The sequence below is a fragment of the Halichoerus grypus genome, chromosome 4, assembly GCF_964656455.1.
Source record: "Halichoerus grypus chromosome 4, mHalGry1.hap1.1, whole genome shotgun sequence".
NCBI classification, from domain to species: Eukaryota; Metazoa; Chordata; class Mammalia; order Carnivora; family Phocidae; genus Halichoerus; species Halichoerus grypus.
Window position 1 is genome coordinate 159,658,952 of NC_135715.1, and position 22,609 is coordinate 159,681,560.

At 43.2% G+C, this 22,609-nt stretch overlaps 2 protein-coding genes across 5 annotated transcripts in view; one reads left to right on the forward strand and one right to left on the reverse strand.

Annotated features, from left to right (window-relative positions):
- The window catches only part of KCTD18 (potassium channel tetramerization domain containing 18), a 99,525-nt gene extending 91,053 nt beyond the window's left edge, over window positions 1-8,472 (reverse strand). Inside the window, exons 1-2 of the mRNA XM_078071168.1 lie at window positions 7,752-8,472; window positions 2,556-2,763 (exon numbers count right to left, since the gene is read on the reverse strand). The gene's annotated coding sequence lies outside the window, so the exon portion shown is untranslated. The remainder of the gene's footprint in view (window positions 1-2,555; window positions 2,764-7,751) is intronic.
- Window positions 8,473-12,599: 4,127 nt separating this feature from the next.
- LOC118539727 (aldehyde oxidase) overlaps window positions 12,600-22,609 on the forward strand; it is an 80,211-nt gene continuing 70,201 nt past the window's right edge. Inside the window, exons 1-3 of one of the 4 annotated variants that reach the window (XM_036098493.2) lie at window positions 12,610-12,836; window positions 13,095-13,233; window positions 21,236-21,293. In XM_036098493.2, the coding sequence (XP_035954386.2) occupies window positions 21,266-21,293 (28 nt within the window). In that variant the 5' untranslated portion in view covers window positions 12,610-12,836; window positions 13,095-13,233; window positions 21,236-21,265. Of the gene's footprint in view, window positions 12,837-13,094; window positions 13,234-21,235; window positions 21,294-22,609 lie in introns of all 4 variants that reach the window. The other 3 variants (XM_078071162.1, XM_036098498.2, XM_036098492.2) reach the window with 3 other exon arrangements.

The following is a 22,609-nucleotide window of genomic DNA, read 5'->3' on the forward strand; positions in this document are numbered from 1 at the left end:
TCAGTGGGTTGAGCGTCTGACCCTTGATTTGGGGTCAGGTCATGATCTCAGGGTCATGAGATCAAGCCCCATGTCAGGGTCCGTGCTCAGCGGGAAGTCTGCTTGGGATTCTCTCTCCCACTCCCTCTGCCCCTCCTCCCACCTTTTCTCTCTCTCTCTAAAATAAATATGTTTTTTAAAAATTTCACTATAGTATGGTTTGTAACAGCAAAAATGGAAAAAAGGAACAACCTAAGTAACATCACTAGAGGACAGCTAACTTGAAAACCAACTGAAATGAATGAAAATAACTATCAAGTTGGTGACAGAGATACCCAATCTTACAAAAGGTATTTTGAATTTGTATCTTTATCAGGATATACTCTAAGGGTAAAAAGAACTATAACAAAATTTTAAACTTTCATTTACTAGTCTCATGCTATAATATTGATGTGGCTATTATGAAATAGATCTAAGGACAGATTAAAGAAATTAGATTTCAGAAACTTCAGAATCTTTGGTTGCAGAATCAAACTCTGCAATCTTAAATTTTAATTAGAAATATTAGTGTGGGGCGCCTGGGTGGCTCAGTTGGTTAAGCGACTGCCTTCGGCTCAGGTCATGATCCTGGAGTCCCTGGATCGAGTCCCGCATCGGGCTTCCTGCTCGGCAGGGAGTCTGCTTCGTCCTCTGACCCTATCCCCTCTCAGGTGTTCTCTCTCTCAAATAAATAAATAAAATCTTTAAAAAAAAAAAAAAAAAAAAAAAAAAAAAAAAAAAAAAAGAAATATTAGTGTGAACTCATGCTTTTTGCACTTTTAAAAAAGTTATGTATTTTCTAGCTCTGTCCACTAAAAATGTTTAGAAACAATGATGACTGACTAGCAATGAGTACTTCTAGCATCTAGATTGTGGTTTCTAAATACTATTTCCCATCACAGAGACCAGGGCTCTTTGGAGAAATGGCTGATTCCAAGTTTGGGACAGTATATAACCAAGGTGAGCCTGGGATGTCTTGTACCAGAAAACAAGGACATTATTAAAAATGAATGTGACCAGGGGCACCTGGGTGGCTCAGTCGTTAAGCAGCTGCCCTCGGCTCAGGTCATGATCCCAGGGTCCTGGGATTGAGCCCCACATCGGGCTCCCTGCTCAGCGGGGAGCCTGCTTCTCCCTCTCCCACTCCCCCTGCTTGTGTTCCTGCTCTCACTAACTCTCTCTGTTAAATAAATAAAATCTTGAAAAAAAAAAAAAATGAATGTGACCATATCAAAAGGACACAAGTGGGCGCCTGGGTGGCTCAGTTGGTTAAGCGACTGCCTTCGGCTCAGGTCATGATCCTGGAGTCCCTGGATCGAGTCCCGCATCGGGCTCCCTGCTCGGCAGGGAGTCTGCTTCTTCCTCTGACCCTCCCCCCTCTCATGTGCTCTCTCTCATTCTCTCTCAAATAAATAAATAAATAAATAAATAAATAAATAAATAAATAAAAACTAAAAGGACACAAGTTCCAATTTGAAGGTGCCTCCATTGGCCTAAGATGGGACAGACTCAACATTGGTATGAAAGATTGTAACATTAAAACATGTTATACAAAAAGTCACAAATTCATAATGATGAAAAAAAAGAGAAACAAAGAAAAACATTGGATGCTCTGAAAATTTGTAAGAGGAAATAATAAAGATGTATTTTGCCTTTCTGATATTAATTCTATTTGTGCATAGTCAATAGCTCTAATGAATAGTGATAGTTCTGTTCAAAAGAATCTCAACTGAAGAATGCTGAAGGAATGTTAGAGTTAGGAAAATTACCATTTTGCAACCTCCTAATAAAATAACTGCTTCAGACAGTGGTCAGCAATGTATGGTGAAACCATGAGCTGAGATGTTGATGGAGAAATTCATTATGAAGAGATAACCCATTGAAGCCACTGATCAATCTTAGCATCATTAAGAATGAGACAACCAGACATCATAAGCCTCCTGATGTGCTGCAATGTCAAGTGTACGGCATCACCCATGAAGTCTTCTCATCACCTCCCCCAACCCCAAAGTTGAGCTGAAATTTAATCAAGGCTTTGGAGCGATAGGCATGATGTGATTTGAAGTTTGGGTCCAGTAGCCAATGACCAGGAAAGAATTCTTGAGATGTTTTTAGTACAAAAAGGTGATTTTATTATATCACAAGGACAAAGACCCACGGGCAGAGAGAGCTGCACCTGCGAGTGTGAGGTGTGACTGACTATATACTTTTAAGTTTGTGGAAGGAGGGGAGGGAGAGATAACATTAAGTTTTTAAGGAATTTCTATATGCTGAAAGCAAGGTCTTACAGAACCTTGAAGATTTAGCTACTGTCAAGATAAGGTAGCTTTTAGTCTTTAATAAAACATAAACATTGAGGCATTAAGGCGGCCATGATTCCTTGAGGAATGTCAGGTTCTGAGTGTTTCAGGTATCAGTGTGCTGCAAGCTGTAAGATTTCATTTAAGCTACATTTCTCTTTGTCTTCCTCACCATTTTTCCCCCTGAACAGTTTTGACCCTTCAATCTTTAAGGTTGTTTAGGGTAAAAGGTCTTACCTTTTGTAACTTCTTCCTGCTGAATAGGGGCATAGAGATGTCCCTACCTATAAGTCAGCATGGGTCAGTTGAGGATGTAGGAGTTATGAAAGGTAGAGGCAGTCGAATCCAAGGTAGACAGCATATATGAATCTCCCTGAGTAAAAAGGATCATCTGTTGACGTGCAGTTACTGTAGTGATGGAGTCTCGGCACCAAGCGAAAAAACACTGAAGAAGACAACGTGTTAGAATTAAAATGGCTATAAGAATGAGAAGTCCAACAAAGAGACCCTTAATAGTTGACCATAATCCCCCTCCAAACCAGGAACTTAACCTAATCATTGAAAGAGGGAAGGATTCTTATAGAGCCTCAATTTAAATACTCATATCTTCTAGTAGTCCTGTGACATTTTAATGACAATCTGGGATGTATACACAGCATTCTGTTTTAATAATGGCACATGTACCTCCTTGTGCTGCTGTTAGGATGTCTAAAGCCATTCTATTTTGTAGAACTGCTTTGAGCATTTGTGTGACCTCATTATTAAGTAAGGAGATGCTATTTTGTGAATCATTGAGTGCTTTTATGGTGTATTTATTAAGAGCCTCCATATGCCAAATTACGCTTTCCAGCCCTACAGATGGAATAAAAATGGATGCCAGATGGTCATACCAATGAAAACCAGATCATGTCCACCTCTGTCTTAAATTGGGAAGATAAGCTGGGGTAGTGATGGTTTTGGTAACGCACCCATGAATCCAGGCAAAACCTAAGGTGCAACAACCTATCCACCCTAGAGGAAGCCAGGGCCATATGTTAGTTCCACATAACCAGTGGGTTCTGTTTGGGACTAACCATCTGATTCCAGGTCACCTTATCTAATCAGCAGCAAACCAGTTGGTAGCGTGGAGTACAATGGTTTGAGAACATGTTTCTAGTGATAGCCATCCTAAATGGCATGTGCTATTCGCCCAGGTATCATCTGTATGATTTTTTTTGCTCCCAGCATAAAATTGCCTTTTGACTGAGCTGTCTAATGGTTGGTGTGAGCCATAAGTATGTATCCCAAATTTGATATATAACATCCTCAGTATAGCATAAGTAGAGTTTTGTAACTTAGGCGCTCATTGGTGGGGATCAGTTTGTGGGCTTGTAAAGTCAGTTAATATTTTAATAGTTTGAGAGTATGAAAAAGTCTGGTTATGTCCTGGTAAATTCCATGTCATATTGATCATGGGCCAAGAAGAAACATTCTGATTAGTGATAGATTTATCACAAAACAGGATATCATATATTATTTCTGAAGTGTAAGTATATAGAGAGTGCCAACCCGTGCCTTGTAAAGGAAAAACCCACGAGGGAAACCCAGATGTATTTGACATGGACAAAACCCCACATATCCAACAAGCTGTTTGATTTTGTAGCTCAGCATAATGCTGTGCCCATTGTAGAAAGGAATCGTCTGTTAAGATGGGTGAACAGAGGGACGCCTGGGTGGCTCAGTCAGTTAAGCATCTGCCTTCAGCTCAGGTCATGATCCCAGGGTCCTGGGTCAAGTCCCACATCGGGCTCCCTGATCAGCAGGAAGCCTGCTTCTCCCTCTCCCTCTGCTTCTCCCCCTGCTTGTGCTCTCTCTCTCTCTCTCTGATTAATAATAAAATCTTTGTTTTTTTTTTAAAGATAGGTGAACATACAACCTCCATCGTCATTTGAATAGGAGTTTGAGATCTTCTACAGGTTTACAGGAGTAAGAAGGCACATTAATTTGCTAATGGGTTTCCTATGAAGGAGGTACAGATTTTATTCTAGATATGTGAGCCCAAGAAGAGTGTCCTTCTAATTGTACTGCAGTGGGAGTACATAATATGACCTGATATGGACCTTTCCATTTTGGATTTAAGTCCCCCACTGTATATGACTTCCAATATTTTAAATAAACCATGTCTCCACGACTTACATGGGGTAGACTTTCAGTTAAATCAGGTTTGAGGAGCATGTGATCAGTATATTCATTAAGTAACTTACAAATTAAACCAGCCTTGAGTGAATAATTTAATAGAGCATTATAATCTTCATCTAATAACAGGTCCACTGTAAGAAATGGCTTTCCATATAATAAAAGAGCTAAATCCTATAGGTTGGGAGCAGTTCTCATTCTGAGAAGTCCTATTGGTAAGAGAGTAACCCAACGTTCCTGGCGCTCTAAACTAAGTTTAGTTCGGTGCCACTTTAAAGTATGATTACTTTTTCCACGTTTCCAGAGGATTGTGGGTGCCAGGCTGAATGCAGAAGATACTTAATTTTTAAAGTTTGTGCTATTTGTTGGGTTATTTGTGCAGGGAAAGAAGGGCGATTATCACTCTGAAGGGATCGTGGAAGGCCAAATCTAGGAATAATTTCTCACAACAAAACTTTGGTTACTTCCATGGGCCTTTCAGTTTTATAGAAAAAGGCCTCGACCCATCCAGTGAATGTATCAACAAACACTAGTAGGAATTTATAGCCTTTGCAAGGAAGCATTTGTGTGCAATCAAGCTGCCAGTCCTCTCCTGGATATGTTCCATGCCTTTGGACTGGTTTTAAAAGTGTGTGTGGGGGGGGAACTGCACCTTCCAGATTTACTTGTGCACCAACAATACAGGATGGGCAAACCTGTTTCATTGTAGCTGTTAAGTTCATTCCAGGAAATATATTTTAAATTAAATGTCCTAAAGCACTTTTGCCCAAATGAGTCACCTGGTGAAAACCCTGTATTACCTTCCATTGGTTATTTTTGGGTATAAAGATTTTCCCCTCATCATTAACAAGCCAGTCCTGCATATTTTTTGAATATCCTCATTCCGGGCTATGTGAATTTCTTGGTCTCAATAAACAGGAGTTATGGGCTTTATTGGAGTTAAGACTGGTATAAGACTTCATATTTGTTTATTTTGTGCTGCTTGCTTGGCTACATGGTCTGCCAAATTATTTCCTTTAGATTCTGAAGTCATATCCTTTTGGTGTCCTCTGAGGTGAATTATAGCAACCTCCTTAGGTAGGTGTACAGCCTCATTCCAGGCCCATATTTGGGGAGTTATGACCTGATAATAATCCCCTTTCCTTCCAAATTGGGCAGGTAGCACCAAGAAAGCATATTTGGAGTCAGTATAAATATTAATTTTTAGGCCTTTTACAGTTGAAGAGCACAGGTAAGTGCCATTAATTCAGCCTTTTGAGCAGAAGCATTTGTTGGAAGGGCTTTTGCCTCAATGGTCTTAATTAAGCTAACTATAGCACATCCAGCTTTTCTTTCTCCCTTATCCAGGAAAGTACTGCCATCAGCAAACCAACTCTCCTCTGCATTTTCAAAAGGGGAATCTTTTAAATCTGGTCCACTAGAACGAACAAGATCGATAATTTCTGAGCAGTCATGTTCTAACATAGAAGTACGATGCTTAGGTCCAGGCATAGGGGTAGCTGGGGTTCAAGTTTGACAGGTTGGAGCTATTATTTCAGGTCTGTCTAAAAGTATAGGCTGGTATCTGGTAAGTGGGCCTCCCAACATCTGTCGGTGGCCCTTGGGCTCTTTGGACCTAATGTGGGGTCATCGCTGTCAAGGCCTGTCCCAGAGTGAGTTGTGAGGCTTCTTCCACCACGAGGGCTGTTGCAGCCACCGCTTGAAGACAAGCCAGACTTATGTTACATTATCAAGTGACTTTGGTCTGGTTTCATTTCCTCACTTCTGGGTAAGAACTCCCAAAGCTTGTCCCTGTTTTTTGCAACATATGAAGTGAAATGTTTTTCTGAATTTGGTAAAGCCAAACCTGGCACTGACAAAAGCTTACTTTTTAATGTTTGAAGGACTTGTCTGCTGGGCTTTAGTCCTGAGTGAAGTTCCTCATCAGGGCCTTTAATTGAATCATACAATGGTTTGGCTAAGAGCCCAAATCTAGGAGTCCACAGGTGGCAAAAACCTGCCATACCTAGGAAAGTACAGAGTTGTTTTTTTTGTAGGTGGCTGTCCAAGCCTTTTTTTTCTGTCAGTAGACAGGGTACGATGACCTGGTGTTAGCTCATATCCCAAATATTATACTTTCTGTTTAGATATTTGCACCTTTTTAGGGGAGACACAATACCCTCTGCCAAGAAGTTAAGTAAAGTTATAGAATTACTAACAGACATTTCTTTTGTGGAACTACAGATTAAAATGTCATCCACATATTGGATTATAGTCTCTTGAGGCATGGAGAGATCACGGAGGTCTTTACTAAGGGCAGCCCGGAGCAAGTGAGGACTGTCTCTAAACCCCTGTGGCAAGACTGTCCAAGTTCATTGAGCAGCCTGTGAGCTTGAAGTTGAGGCTCATTCAAAGGCAAATAGTGGCTGTGTTTCCTCACATAGAGGGATGCAAAAGAAGGTGTCTTTTTTTTTTAGACTGGAAAATTAAACTGCTGGAGCAGAGAGCGTGGATCCTCAGCCAGCTCCTTGGCACACCTCCTCAAGAAGGTGTCTTTTAAATCAAGTACTGAAAAACAGCTGGTATCACCAGGGGCCTGTGTGAGAATAGTGTATGGATTTGGCACTATGGGATGAGTAATAGCTCTTAAATCTTTACCATCTGATATTCCCCGTTTGGCTTGTTTACTGGTAAAATTGGAGTGTTATAAGGAGATTGACAAGGCTTTAAAATACCATGTTTGAGAAACTTATCAATAAGTGGTTGTAACCCAGCTTTTGCCACAGGTTTTAAGGGATATTGGTTTTTCTGAAGTCTAATGGCTGGGCCCTTCAAGGTCACTTTCACTGGCTGGGCTTTACGAGCCAGTCCTGGGACATCACCATCCCAGACCTGTGCGTTTACTTTCTTCCAGATATTAGGAGGGATATCAGGATATCAGGATATCAGGGATATGAGGACGGATATCAGGGTAAGGTGTTAGTTCTCCAGGTGTTAAAGAAAACAAGCCACCCTCCTCTTTAGTAAGAGCAAACATGCTTCCCAGTTTATACATTACATCTTGTCCAAGGAATGGAGTGGGACCAGACAGAAGGACCAGAAAAAACATGAGTAACCAACTGACTTTTGTATTCACAGGTTAAAGGCATTGCCTGGAGGCATGTTTTAGGTTCCCTTCTATGCTAACAATTTTATGGCTAGAAAGACAAGTTGGGCCAGAGTGCTGAATAAAAACAGAGTAAGTGGCTCCTGTAGGGATACGAAAATTGACAGACTTACCTTCCACATCCAGGATAACCCGGGGCTGGGTCATCTTGATGTCACAGGGAGCCGGACCAGCCTCAGGGTCCTGTCACGGGAGATCCTCTGATTCCTGCTCTCGGGCGGGGAAGTGAGTTCCTGTCTTCCTCTCTCTCTCTGGAGACGGTCTCTCTTCCAATCCCCCTGCCCTTTTTTTTACAGACAGGACATGGCCCTGGGGGAGGAGCTTGTTTAGACATTCTTTGCTCCAATGTCCGGTCTGATCACATCCATAGCACGGGGTCCTACCTGGTCCTGTGTCTGATATCGGGTTTTCCTTTGGCCCCTGGTTAGTCTGGTGTTGTGGGGGTTCCGCAATAGCACCAGCCAATATTTGAGCCTGTATCTTACCCTGCAATTTAGCTCTCTGGTCCTTTTCTTGCTTTAAGGCCACATCTCTATTAACAAAGACTCCAGTAGCTACCTCTAGTAGGCGCTGGGTGGGAGTTTGAGGGCCTAAAGCCATTCTAGTCAGTTTTCGGCAGGTGTCAGGTACTGACTGACTTATAAAATGCATGTTTAATACAGTTGTTCCCTCAGGTGACGTTGGGTCCAGGTTTGTGTATTTATGGATGGCTTAGAGAATCCTTTTTTCATTCCTTCTATTAATCAAATGATCATATGGTCTCCTCTCTCCTTCCCAGTCTATCTAATTCCAGTGTGGCTCGGTATTTGGGACAACAGCCCCAACCCCCCACCCCCCCCAGTCAGATAATATTCCCTATCTCTTGTTGCCAGTTCATCAGCAAACTCTCCAGCCCACATACAGTTCTCTTCCTTAGGAGTGCAACGTGTTAATATGATGTATCCATCCTGCCAGGTCAAATATAATAATAGAGAATTGTTGCCCTCAATAAACTGAGAAGGGTTTTCAGAATATCATCCTAATTGTTTTATCTGAGCCAGGTCTGCCATGGGGAATGGGACGTGGACTCTAATTGTGTCCATTTCTCTATTAGCAACTTCCTTAAGAGGATGCATTCCAGATTTAGGTGGAACTCCTGGAAGATAGGGAGTTCTGCTCCTGGTATGTCCAGCTGGGCTGGGAGGAGTGGGGTCTTGGGGTTTATAAGGAGGAAGGATAGTAACAGAGCCAATGTCGTCTTTGTTTGGACTAGCCAGTGATTTCTCCAATACCGCAGGTTTGTTAGGAAGAATGGGCCTATTGAGATGATCATCATCCGATATGTCGAGGGGGTTTATTAACCTGGTTGGTGGTTAAACACATTCTGAAAGAAGCCCTTAGGTCAGGATCCTGATTTAGGGCCATGAAGGCCTGAATATAGGGTACCTCTCAGTCCATTTGCCCTGTTTCTTGCAGAAGAGATCTAACTGATAGATCATATTGAAGCTTAATGTCCCATTAATGGGCCATTTTTCCTCATCTCTGAAGGAGTACTGAAGCCATATGATGTTGCAGAAGATGATCAGTTTTTTCTTTCTTAGATCTTGCAATCCAACTTGATTCCAGTGGGTTAAAAGGCATCCCAAGGGAGAACCCTTGGGGACTGAAGAAGATCCCATGTTCCTAGAAAAGTAAAGAAGGTGCATTACCAAAAATCCTCCCTGACTCCCACACAGGATATATTAGAGGTTCCTGCTCTCAAAGCAACCAGAGGCCTCCCTTGAACAAAATCACTATTGATCACCACCCTGCCATAAAGGCCTCATAAGAGGGATTGCTGGCATCCCCCCCCCCACACTTACCCATTGCATTCTAGACTACAAATGTGTGCCAGTGAATGGACCAAAATACGGTGCCGTGTCTTGCCATGAAGACCCCGCCATTTTTAACTCATGGAAAACAACTAGAGAAGTTTTACAAGGGGAAATGACCCAATGTTGTAACTTAAGTAGTTAGTAGGGGACAGTGATGAAAAATAGTAAAGATAGAAATCCACATGATCTAAGCGACATTCCAACACATATAGTCCTTACAGCCAACTTCCCTAGGAAACAGTCCCTGGTTGGGTTTTAATTCAATTGGGTACTGGTTTCGGCCGGCTCCATGCGGAGATCTGGCAGCCAGAAGATATGAAGGGGATCACATTAGACCAATGAGGAGCCATCCTAGCGACTTAGGTGGCTGTCCTGTGCCCAAAAGACAATTCTTTGTAAGAATAGGAATAAGGGCACCTGGGTGGCTCAGTTGGTTAAGTGGCCGACTCTTGGTTTTGGCTCAGGTCATGATTTCAGGGTCGTGAGATCGAGTCCTGCTTCCGGCTCCCGCTCAGCAGGGAGTCTGCTTGAGGTTCTTTCTCTCCCTTTTTCTCTGCCCCACCCCCTCAAATAATTTTTTTTTAAAGAATAGGAATAAAGAGAGGGCATCACGTTTCTGGGTCTTTTTTTTTTTTTTTAAGATTTTATTTATTTATTTGACAGAGAGAGACACAGCGAGAGAGGGAACACAAGCAGGGGGAGTGGGAGAGGGAGAAGCAGGCTTCCCGCTGAGCAGGGAGCCCCACGCGGGGCTCGATCTCAGGACCCTGGGATCATGACCTGAGCTGAAGGCAGACGCCTAACGACTAAGCCACCCAGGCGCCCCAAGTTTCTGGGTCTTATTACCATTCCAGCCATTTGCCTGGAAGCCAAAAGGCAGGGAGGCCTCTGTTCCTCCCTGTAGAGTAGCTATGGGCTAGACGAATATAGCCCAAGTAATTGACGTGGAAGTGTTCCAATAAGACCATACTTTGAAAAGCCCCTGAAATGAAAGTAAAGGGAGAGGAAAGGAAGTACTCACCAAGTTTGCACCAAGGCTTGGAATCCAGATGAGAAGATTTGAGCCCCACATTGGGTGCCAAAATGATGTGATTTGAAGTTTGGGTTCAGTAGCAAATGACCAGGAAAGAATTCTTGTGATGTTTTTAATACAAAGAGGTGATTTTATTATAGCACAGGGACAGGACCCGCGGGCAGAGAGAGCTGCACCTGCGAGTGTGAGGAGTGACTGACAATATAGTTTTAAGTTTGTGGTGACAATATAGTTTTAAGTTTGTGGAGGGAGGGGAGGGAGAGATAACATTAAGTTTTTAAAGAATTTCTATATGCTGAAAGCAAGGTCTTACAGAACCTTGAAGATTTAGCTACTGTCAAGATAAGGTTGCTTTTAGGCTTCAATAAAACATAAACATTGAGGCATTAAGGCGGCCATGATTCCTTGAGGAATGTCAGGCTCTGAGTGTTTCAGGTATCAGTGTGCTGCAAGCTGTAAGGAGATTTCATTTAGGCCACATATCTCTTGCCTTTGTTTTCCTCATCAGGCACAGTATATACGTAGTAAGTAGGGTGGAAGAACAAAGAACACCAGAAGAAGCAATCAGCCATTATAAAATGTGGTGCATTCTATAGGACAACTGACCGGACATGTTAATAGCATAAAAAGGGGGAGTGGGTGAAGGGACTGTTGTAGATTAAAACAGACTGAAGAGACAAACAAAAAATACATTGAATAGCCTTTGTTTGATTCAAAGAAATCAAATGTAAAAGGACTTTTTTGGATGCTGGGAAATTTTCAGGATATTAAGAAAATATTTTGTGAGGTGTGAACATGGCATTTCGAGTAAAGAAATGTCTTTTTAAAAAATGTATGCTAAAGTACTTAGGGATAAAGTAACATTCCTGAGATTGGCTTTAAAATACTCCAGAAGGGGCGCCTGGGTGGCTCAGATGGTTAAGCATCTGTCTTCGGCTCAGGTCATGATCCCAGGTCTCGCTGCTCAGCAGGGAGCCTGCTTCTCCCTCTCCTTCTACTGCTCCCCCTGGTTGTGCTCTCTCACCCTCTCTGTAAAATAAATAAAATCTTTAAAAAAAAAAAACTCCAGAAAAAGTTAAGTGAATATGGCAAAATGTTGACCATTTTCAGAGCTCAATGAGGTATATGGCGACGCTAGTTGTACTCCTCACTTTTATGTACTAACTTTGGAAATTTTCACAAAATTTTGTGTTCACATAAACGAAATGACATGGGAAAGTGTTCCAGGTATATTTTTTAAAAGATGTTTTATTATTTATTTGAGAGAGAGAGAGAGAGAGTGGGGGGAGGAGCAGAGAGAGAGGGACAAGTGGACTCTGTGCTGAGGGCCAGCCGGACCAGGGGCTCCATCTCATGACCCTGAGATCATGAGGAGAGCTGAAATCAAGAATTGGAGGCTTAACCAACTGAGCCACCCAGGTGCCCCAGTGTTCTAGGCATATTAAATGAAAACAAGTGTGGAAAATAACTAGTTTGGTTCTATTTGAGTTTTTAAAAGGAGTTACAGGCAGATTTCAAAAATGTAAAGATAGACCCAAAAATTAATACTGGTAAATTCTAAGTTGTAGGCTTACAGATAATTTTTGTATTTATGCTTTTCAGTATTTTCCAAGTTGCCTTTAAAAAAAAGTTTTCCAAGATTTTTATATCTCTGTTCATATTTACCAGATAAACTGTTGTTATTTACTGGATAGACTGTGAATAGTGATGAAGCTTAAAAAAAAAAAAAGGTGTATCTCTATATCAAGGTAGCTCTTGATTTTAAAAAATAAACTTGGATAGTTATTTCTAAAACTGTAAGATAAAGTTGTAAAACCACCGGTTGTCCTTAAGCTCCTTTCCTGCAAAGTTGGAATGAATGCGATTGTTTTATGAGGACTGCACCAGGTGTGGTGGGAGCGTGGTGGGAGCAGTGGCACAAAAAACGGCTTGTTCCCGAACTGCACATCTGGCTGGAAAGCCACTTAAAACCCGCACCAATGAAAGACGCCCAAAGAGACGCCGCAGGACCTGCCGCACCTGCCGAGAGGCGGGGAGCGCGGCGCGGACGCGGGGAGTCGGCGCGAGGAGGGGCAGCTCCCGCCCATGATCTCGGCGGCCGGAGCGCTCGCGTGACGTCCTGGCAGCCGGGCAGCTTTTCCCCGCCAGGCGCACGGCATTTTAGGTCTTCAGCGGAACTCTCTCCCTGGGACTTGGCTGCCGGGTAGGCTCCGCCGGCAGCGCAGTCGGCGACCCCGGGGCCCGGTGCGGGGCCGCGTCCCGCCAGCATGGACCGGGCGGCGGAGCTGCTCTTCTACGTGAACGGCCGCAAGGTGAGCGCGCTCGCGGCGGCTTCTGGCCTCCGGGCCGCTGTGCCCCCGCGCGCCCCTCCGCCCCCACCCGGCAGGTGCAGGGTGTGCTTTCCCGACCGCCCTGGCGCTCCGGCCCCACTCGCCGGGGTTCCTTTTCCTTCTCCTTCCGAGACCCGCTGACCACCGACCTCAGCCGCCCCACCCCGCAAACAGGAGGAGAAATGGCTGTTCTTCCTCGTCGGGGTCAGCGCTGCCCAACCTTCCCCCTCAAACCCGCAGATAACGGAACGTCCGGGTAGACGGGGAGCAGACTATAGACGGCTGAGCCTGGGCTCTCGGCTCTCCCGTGTCTGCATGAGCAGAGAGCGGCTTAGACCAGAAGGACGAACGAATTCAAACCACTCTTACCGTTTCTCAGGTGAGGCAGTTGTGACTTGCTCCAGTCACAGCAAGTTCCTGGCAGAGCTGAACCCAGAGCCGGGTTCTGGGGACTTGGAGGTCCTCCCTGCGTCCGCTGTGATGCGGCGTCTGTGCTCGCAGAAACCGGGCTGGCTCTGCAGAGCCTCGGCGAGAGTTCCGGCAGTGCTCAACCTTGGAGCGCTGCAAAGCCCCTGGGCGTCCTTGAAAACACCCCTCACTCCCAACGTGGCCATAAACTGCGTTCACTCAACGCTGTCCCAGCCTATTGGCACCACTTTGCAAGGGAGAAACTGAGGCAGGAAGGAAAAAGGGCTTCCTTAAGAGATGACAACCAAGCAGGGGCCATGCTCCCTGCCCTTCCACAGTGCCAACACACTCAGAGCCAGCGGTGAGCCCTGCTTCTGGGTCTAGGGGAGCCAAACACTTTCCCCGACTGACTGGCGCCAGGGACGCACCAAGAAGCTGAGGTCTCACTGGAGGCCTATTCTAAGGCCCTGATGGTATTTTTGCACTTGTGGTTTTGTAGTATTTTTCTTAAAGAGGACCCCTGCCCCAAATGGTACAAGTTCTAGGCCCCACAAAACCTTCCTTTGACCCTGTTGCCTGGGTTCCACACTGGGTAACATGAGCTTGTTATTCCTGATCTGTAATGGGGGCTCTTGGATCCCCTCAGAGGACTACTGTGAGGGTAAAAATTGGCAGTGGGATGAAGTGTTAGCGTTATGTCATTCTTTCTTTGCATGACTGAATGGCATAGCAAACAAAACTCTGGCCTTTTTATTTAGACAAACAAGGATTCAATTCCAGCTCTCTTACTGTGATGCCCTAAACTTTTAGAGCTCCAGGTCCTCTGTTAAAAAGGGATACTGCTACTTAGATCAAGTGATAATGCATTATTTAATTTGTTTGTTAAGGGTCTACTCTAGAAGGCAGTGTTCCAGTGTTCTCAGGGGATGCAACAGAACACAGAAATGACAAAGTCCCTGCTTGCATGGAGTTTACATTGTGCTGGGGAGGCAGACAGCAAGCACATAAGCAAGTGGAAATGTATGTCAGGCAGTGATAAGTGCTAGGACAGAACATAGAGCAGAGTGAACAGGAGCTGATATTTTAAGTGGGATGGATGTTTAGGGCTCTCTGAAAGAGTGACATTTGAGCAATGACAAATATGAAGTGAGGAGCAAACATCTGAGGGAAGTATCCCCAATGGAGGGAATGGGGGTGCAAAGATCCTCGACATGGGGATTTCTGCATGCTAAGGGATAGCAAGGAGGGTGGTGGGGCTGGAGATGTGGCCAGGGGCCAGATTGCTAGGGCTTTGTAGGTGATGGTAAGGATTCTGGTTAAACAAGGAAACTGGTTTTTGAGTCTATCTTCTTCCTCATCCTCCCTTCCCTGCCCTCAAACAAACTCCGGTTGGATTTTTAACATAATGGCTAACAACAGTTTGTGCTCTATTGATTTTTAAAAATAGATAAGCTGGTTCTTATCTATGGGCTCATTTTTATCTATGGGTCAAATGTCCTGTGATCATTTGGAAAGTACACTCTAAAGATATCGATTCAATTTTTGCAGTTGCCCTTTTAAAAGAAATCATGCCACTCTTCCCCTTTCCTCCTCCTCCTTCTCCTCCTCCTCCCGTCCAGATTGTTAGGTGTGTGTGTCAGTCCCGGCAAGCAATCCTGATTGCCACATACATAGAATTAGAATAAAGTTTCTGGTTCAGAGGATGAGGGGCTGTTGAGAAAAGTGAGAGAGAGAAACCACCAGGGAAAAGGGCTCTTAAGGTCAAACATGACCTCTGGGATTAAAAACTTGCCTCTGAGGCCCTCTGCCCATTGTTTAGTTGAATTATTTGGGTTCTTTTGGTGTTGAGTTGTATTAAGTTCTTTATATATTTTGGATAGCAATCCCTTATCAGATATACCATTTGCAAATACCTTCTCTCATTCACCCGGTTGCCTTTGTGTTTTTTTGATGGTTTCCTTTGCTATGCAAAAGGTTTTTGTTTGTTTGTTTGTTTGTTTGTTTTTGGTGTAATCTCAGTAGTTTATTTTTGCTTTTATTTTCCTTACCTGAAGACACATATCTAGAAAAACGCTGCTGAGGCAGATGTCCAAGAGATTACAGCCTGTGTCTTCTTCTAGGAGTTTTATGGTTTCAGGTTTTGCATTAAGGTCTTTTATCCATTTTGAATTTATGTTTGTGTATGGTGTAACAAGTGGTCCAGTTTCATTCTTTTGCATGTAGCTGTCCAGTTTCCCCAATACCATTTATTGAAAAGACTGTCTTTTCCCCATTATATATTCTCTCCCACTTTCTCCTAGCTTCATTGATCATATAAGCATGAGTTTATTTCTGGGCTCTCTATTCTGTTCTATTTACCTATGTGTCTATTTAGTGCTAGTACCTTATATTTGATTGCTACACCTTTGTGGTATATCATGAAATCTTGGATTGTGGTATCTCCAGCTTTGCTTTTTTCTTCTCAAGATTGCTTTGGCTATTTTGAAATAAGTCATATAGAGAAAGACAAATACCATGTGGAATCTTAAAAAAAAAAAAAGCAAACAAACAAAAACAGAAACAGAATCATAAAGTAGAGAACAAACTGGTGGTTGCCTAAGGGGAAGGGGCTGGAGGGACGGGCAAAATAGGTGAGGAAAATTAAGTATAAACTTCCAGTTAAGAAATAAATAAGTTACAGAGATGAAAAGTACAGCATAGGCAATATAGTCAGTGATATTGTAATAACACTGTATGATGACAGATGGTGACCACACTCATTTGGTGAGCACTGAGTAACGTATAGAATTGTATAGAAGCCAGTTAGGAGACTCTAGGTGGTGTGATTAGCCTCCAGTCTGTGCTTTTTTGCAAAATCCCCTCAGGTCACCAAAAGGTGTCATCAGGCAGGGTCTGAGGCCATCAGGAGGGAAGGCCAGTGCATATTGGTCAGATAGCTAGTTGCAGAGAGATTTCGGAAATTTTACTTGCTCCAACAGGGGCCCCCAGAACAGGTGACCAACTTAACGTAGAGTATGAGGGAGGAAGAAGCCATAAATAAGTTATACCCCAGATGAACTCTGTAACACAGCTCAGGAACTAAAGCACGTTATTCTACAGGGCAGTGAGGTGTAGAAAGCAAAGGTGTGAGCTTTTGGAACTAGTTAGTCATGGGTTTGAGTCCTGTGCTCTCTACTCTGACACTTGGCAACTCTGTGGCCTCAGGCAAGTTGCTTAATATCTCTGAGCCTTAGTTTTCCCCCCGGCAAAATGGGGCTAATAACAGTAACTTCTCTCATGGAACTGAGATAAAGATTAAATTCCACGGGGAGCGGTTAGCAAGGTGCTTGGCACGCAGCAAGTACTCAATATGTAGAAATGATTATTAATATCTGCACCAGAAAATAATCTGCTTCATGTGCAGAGCCAGACCTGCCTGGAAGTGCCAAGGGGGCTGAAAATTAGTCATTGAGCATTATTTGCTCAAAAAAATGTAGGGTCTTGATATTAGTATAGGAAACTGGGATGAGCTGTCCATTAGCTAGTCTTTCTTTGGGTTCTTGGTCTGCAGAGCTGAGAAAGGAAATTTCTGGGGTGGTTATAATGATTCAAAGAAAAGTGGAGGGGGGCGGAGGTGGCTTAGGCAGGGAGAACCAACAATTAAGATGAATTTTAAAGCCACCAGAAGCTCAGTCAGAAGTGTCCTCCTTCTGTTGTAAGGATGCTGGGGGTTATTGCTCTTCTCTACTGGGTCCCACAAATACATCTCTTTCTTTCCTCTCCTGGTATGTCTCAGCCTTGTCCTTTCACACATATCTCATTCCCTTTCTTAGTTTCCATTCTTTCACCACTTTCTCGCCCCTCCTCATCTCCCTTCTCTTTCTTCTTTCTGCCTCTGTCTTGGATGTGGTGAAGACCCCTCAGGTACTAGTCACTGGCCCGGTACAGAGGAAAGTGATTTCTCAATCTTGTGCAGTATGAACTTGAAATCTCACAGATGGCTGGTGGAGATATAGAAGGACAGATCCTTACAACGCTCAAGGCTGTACTGAGCCAGGAACATGTCATGACCCTGATCCAAGAACTGGCATCATCTTCCCAAACCAGAGTCAGCGAGAGTAACTCTGTTCCTCATTCCCTTCCCAGCCCCCAGCCACCAGCTTGGCCCTGATCTCACAGTTTCACTCCAAGACTGCCAGGACAGGGCGCATGCCATATCTTTGCTCCTACCTCCCCCTCCAAATAGGCCATCCACCAACTAAGAAAAATAAACACATTGCAAGCCAGGGGCACTTTGAGCAAGACTCCAATCTCTTGAGACATCTCTTAGAACAAGTACCCAAACAAGCAAGGCCTGCTTCTTCCAATGGACCTGCTTCCATTCCATTCCTTCCAAAAATATACAAATATCCCTCAAGCCTAAATGCTCTTCTTTACTATCTAAGCTACCCAGATCCTGTTTCGTTATTAAAATTGGGCTTCTGTAAAATTTACCATCGTATGTATTAACTAGGATTACTTTCAGCTGTGAATGGCACAAACTCAAAAAACAGTGATTCAAACAAGATACAGATCATTTTTACTTTACATAAAAGGATATCTTGGAGCTGGTCCAAAGCTTCATGATGTCATCTGAGACCCAGACTTCTTCTTTTTCCTCTACAGCTGTTAATATATTGCCTTATGGTCTAGGATAGCTGCTGGAGTCCTAGCCATTTCATCCCTTTTCCAGGCAGCAGGAAGGAAGAAAGGGAAATGCATGCTGGGATACACAAGAAGCAGTTTCTGCCATCATTCTTGGCACTTCTCTGTTTTTCTTTCTTTTCTTCTGTTCAGATGCCCCAAGACTGTGAGAAATCCTTCCTTTCTCCTCAGTGTTCTCATGATTATTTATTAAAGTTAATTAACATTTATTATGTCCCTATGATATATCTCTAGCACCTAGCTCAGTGGTTGACACAAAGAAGAATAACAGAAGGTGGTGTCTCCCAGGATCAAGAGAGGCTTATACACACACAAATAAAATTATGATGCAGGGTACAGTGCTGCTACTCAATTCCAGTGTGTGGGTGGTTTCTCCCCACACCACCAAACAATTCCCTGACTCCTGAGTGTTTTACAATTCAACTCAGTTCTTACACTATCTACCCAGAGATAGCATCAGGTTCCATTAAAGGCTCAGTCCCACAAGAAGGCTCCTCCCTGCCTTCAAATGCCAATCATAAGTCCAGGTTGTTACCTATACTTGTGACTGACTGACTATAAACCGGATTTCTACAACCCCCTCCTTATGTTTGATTAATTTGCTAGAGTGGCTCGCAGAACTCAGGTAACCAGTTTACTCACTTGATTCCTGGTTTATTACAAAGGGTATTAAAGGCTATGAATCAACAGCCAAATGAAGCTATAGGATGAGGTCCAGAACAAAGGAGCTTCTGACCCCATGGAATTGGGATATGGCACAGGTAGCATATGGATGTGTTCTGGTTCACCAACTTGGAAGCTCTCTAAGCCCATCCTTTTGGGCTTTTATGGAGGCTTCATTATACAGGCATGACTTATTAAATCGTTGGCCGTTGGCAACTGATTTAACTTGCAGTCCCTCTCCCCTTTCTGGAGGTCAGGGGACAGGACCGAAAGTTCCAACCCTTTAATCACATAGTTGGTTCTTCTGGCAACCAGCCCCCGTTAGGTTAATTCCAAAAGTTATACCATTAACATAACAAAGACACCTTGATCACACTCAACACAAGAAATTCCAGGGATTTTAGGAGCTATGTACCAGGAACAATGGCTGAAGATAAAATATGTATTCCTAATTATAAGTCACAATGTCACATGGAGTCCACAAAGTTCTATGACAGATGTGTGGACATTGGCCATGGGAGCACAGAGGAAGCTGGTTACCTGGAGCAGAGGATGGAAAGGTATATTAGATGGCAGCACCCCACAGAAGAGAACACTTGAGCAGGGCTTTGAATGATGTACAAAATTCTGCCAAGTAAAGAAGATAGGGAGGACTTTTAGAAGGAATCCTATATCCAAAATGTAGTGAAGGGTGAAAGTCCTGCCAGCTCAGCCAGTTCTCCCATGTGACCAGTGTTAAAGATACACGGGTTGAGTGGCAGGAGAAGGTGGGCAGTCTGTCAAAAAGGCCTTGTAGGCTATGCCAAGGAGTTTGAATTTCTTCTTGTATTCCAGGAACTCTAGAATATAAATTTCCCTAAGACACATTCAGTGTGCTCATTAATCATGCACCTTTTCTTGGTCTTTCTCCCAGAAATTCTGATTCCATAGGGATGTCATTTTAACAGGCACCCTGAATGATTCAGGAATTCCCAGCATGGTGGTTTGGCAGCCAGGAGGCAGTGTTGAATTAAAGCAGATACAGATGATGATCAGGCTTGGATTTTAAAGAGGTCATTCTAGTAGTGGTATAAAGAGTGGTATTGTGGGTGCCAAGAATGGAGGCAGGAGACACGTTAGACAGCTCTGATAATTGTTCTGGCAAGAAGTAGTGAGTGTTGAGGAGTGACAGTAGAAGTGCAGGGTGTTTAGAGAATCATTTTGAAAGTATGAGTGACAGGACTTGGTGACACTGATTGTGGTGGATTGAAAGAAATAAAAAGTTGAGAATAGCTCAGGTTTTTAAGCTGGGATGACTTAGCAGATGGTGAGGTTATTAAACAAGTTAGTGAAAAGAAGGGAAAGAATAAGTTTGGGAAATAAAATAGTTTCATTTGAGGGCCTATTGAGTTTGGGATGCCTGGAAGGGCACTTAATTTTTTTTTTTTTTTTGTATTACAGTTTGGGTGTGTGTACCCCCCTGAAACACACACAGACAATCCCACCTCTCACTATATTGCAGACTCCTCTAGGGCACAGATCTGACCTTGGAAATTGGCATATGTTTCACTTTCCCTGGCATATGGCCACTTAGAATTGAGGGTGAGGAGGCATCCATAGAATAAGCATATGTCCCCTCCTCACCTACTTCCCAAAAGGGTAGCAGAATAACACGGTGAAAGATGAACTCTACTTCTGAGATTGTGAAGCAAATCATGGTTCTCTTTGTTCTGTGACTAAAAGAAGTACAGAGTTTTAATCAAAAAAGAGAAAACATGATCACTTTGGGGAACATAACCAATCATGACATTTCGGTCATGCCATCCCTTGGGTGTTGCTGTCCTATTGCTGTGCTGCTAGGCTGCCCACACAAACCCGCTTCTTAAGTGTATCCTTTCTTGCACATCTTTGGATTACTTGGCATATACATTTTATCTTCTCTTGTGTTTCTTTGATCTGGGGGTCATGGTTGGTTGTGTTCTCTTCCTGAAAACTGTAATTCAGGGTGCCTGGGTGGCTCAGTCATTAAGCGTTTGCCTTCGGCTCGGGTCATGGTCCCAGGTCCTGGGATGGAGTCCCGCATCGGGCTCCCTGCTCGGCGGGAAGCCTGCTTCTCCCTCTCCCACTCCCCCTGCTTGTGCATTCGCGCGCTCTCTCTCTCTCTCTGTCAAAAAATAAAATCTTAAAAAAAAACTGTAATTCTTCAGCCATGATAAACAAGATTTTTTTAAAAAAATTATATCAGTATCTCAATATTCTATTCCAGCAGCCACCCCCTACCTCTTTCTTCCCTATTCTGTTCTACTAATGTCTTTTCACTGACCTGTTTCAGACTTTCTGGGAGAAGCTGGGCAGGCATCACTAGTGTTCCTGTTGGTAGAAACAACGCCTGCATTAGAAAACAGTGAAAATTCAGGACAAAGGACAGCGGCAAAGTGGTGTTGGGGCTCCAGATTTCAACTTTACTCTTAAGAGAGATGATTTGTATATCACAGGTGTTCCATAAACATTAAATCAAATTGAAAATATGAGTAGAAGAGTTCATTAATGTGCACTGCCATCAAATTAGCATGAGCTTGCCCGTGTGAATATTACACCAGCTCTCTCAACTTTATGTACATAACTCTCTTCTTTTCCTTTTGGTACAGGTAATAGAAAAAAATGTTGATCCTGAAACAATGCTGTTACCATATCTGAGGAAGAAGCGTATCCTTTTCTTTGCTTTGAGTGTGTGCGTGTGTGTGTGTATAGTGCTGATATCCTCATCAGGTGATGTTTCAAATATCTTTTTAGAGCCGCACTGAGTCCTATTCCCTACCATTATGATTTTATGTTCTTCTTTAAGAAAGTCCTACATTTTAGTTTTGTAGGCAGTGCACAGTTGTGGCTGTCAGAAGAACCAAATTCTTTCTAATCTCTGTTTTGGCACTAAATACGTTGTATAAAATGGAGAAACTAGCAGTGGGAATTAAAGCAAATCTTAAAAGGGCTTAATTAAGCATCCTTTAGAATTAAGAGTCACAATATTGACATTCTATCTTCAAGAACTAATCATCATGCCCATTAGGAAAAAAGAGCACAGAAATCTCCTGAAATGAAAGTAAAAGAACCATGGAGAAATTAAACCTGAAAATGTTACCTTAGAAAAACTTTGTACATTTAAGTCATGTAAAGAATGGATTCTTAGCCTGCTATGCATGAACTCCAGTAGGCTTCCTGATGTCTATAGACTCCACTAACTTATATGCAGAATTATGTGACAATGGGAATTTGTACATTTTTATTCCCTCTAGAGAGAGCGAGACTCCCCAAAGAGTACACAACTCAAAAGGCATCAATGACAATGTTCTGGAAGTCATTCAAGATCTTTGGATGTAAAAACAATGGACACTGATTTCCTGGTTATCCATGGTACTAATGTGTAATATTTAAGATTTGGTTCACTTGTGAGTTACAGAAAATCCCAAATCACAGTAAATAAGGTAGAAGTTAAAAGTTTACTCCTTTCTCATTGTGTTAGTTTCAGTTCTCTTGGAAGCAGACACCAGAAATGGGATTAAATGTGCAAGGGTTGTATTAGGAGAGATGCCTGAGTGAAAGGAAATAGTGAGGGAGCTAGAGAAGGCTCAGGGAGACATTAAACCACAATGCGAGTGCCACCTGTGAAGAAGAGTGGACGAGGAAGCTGAGTGGGAGGGTCCAAGGGTGCTGTGCAGTCTAAGGCATATTCATCAAAGCCATTGGGGGTGGCTGACAAGGACTCCATGTCTCTCCATAGAACTAAACCATTGGTGGGGAGCAACCCATGGGAGTCATGACCTCAATGAAAACTGGGGTGATAGAAATCAAAATGCAGCAGCTGGGTCTCTTGGTCATTTACCCTCCCATGTTGAAGGAGGTCTATGAAACACATTCTCATGGCTGTCACACTCACATAAAGGAATCCCAAAAGTAGGTGGATTAGGGCTAGTAAAGCAGTGTCACAACCTTATTAGGGAGCCAAGCTCCTGAGTCTTGCTGCC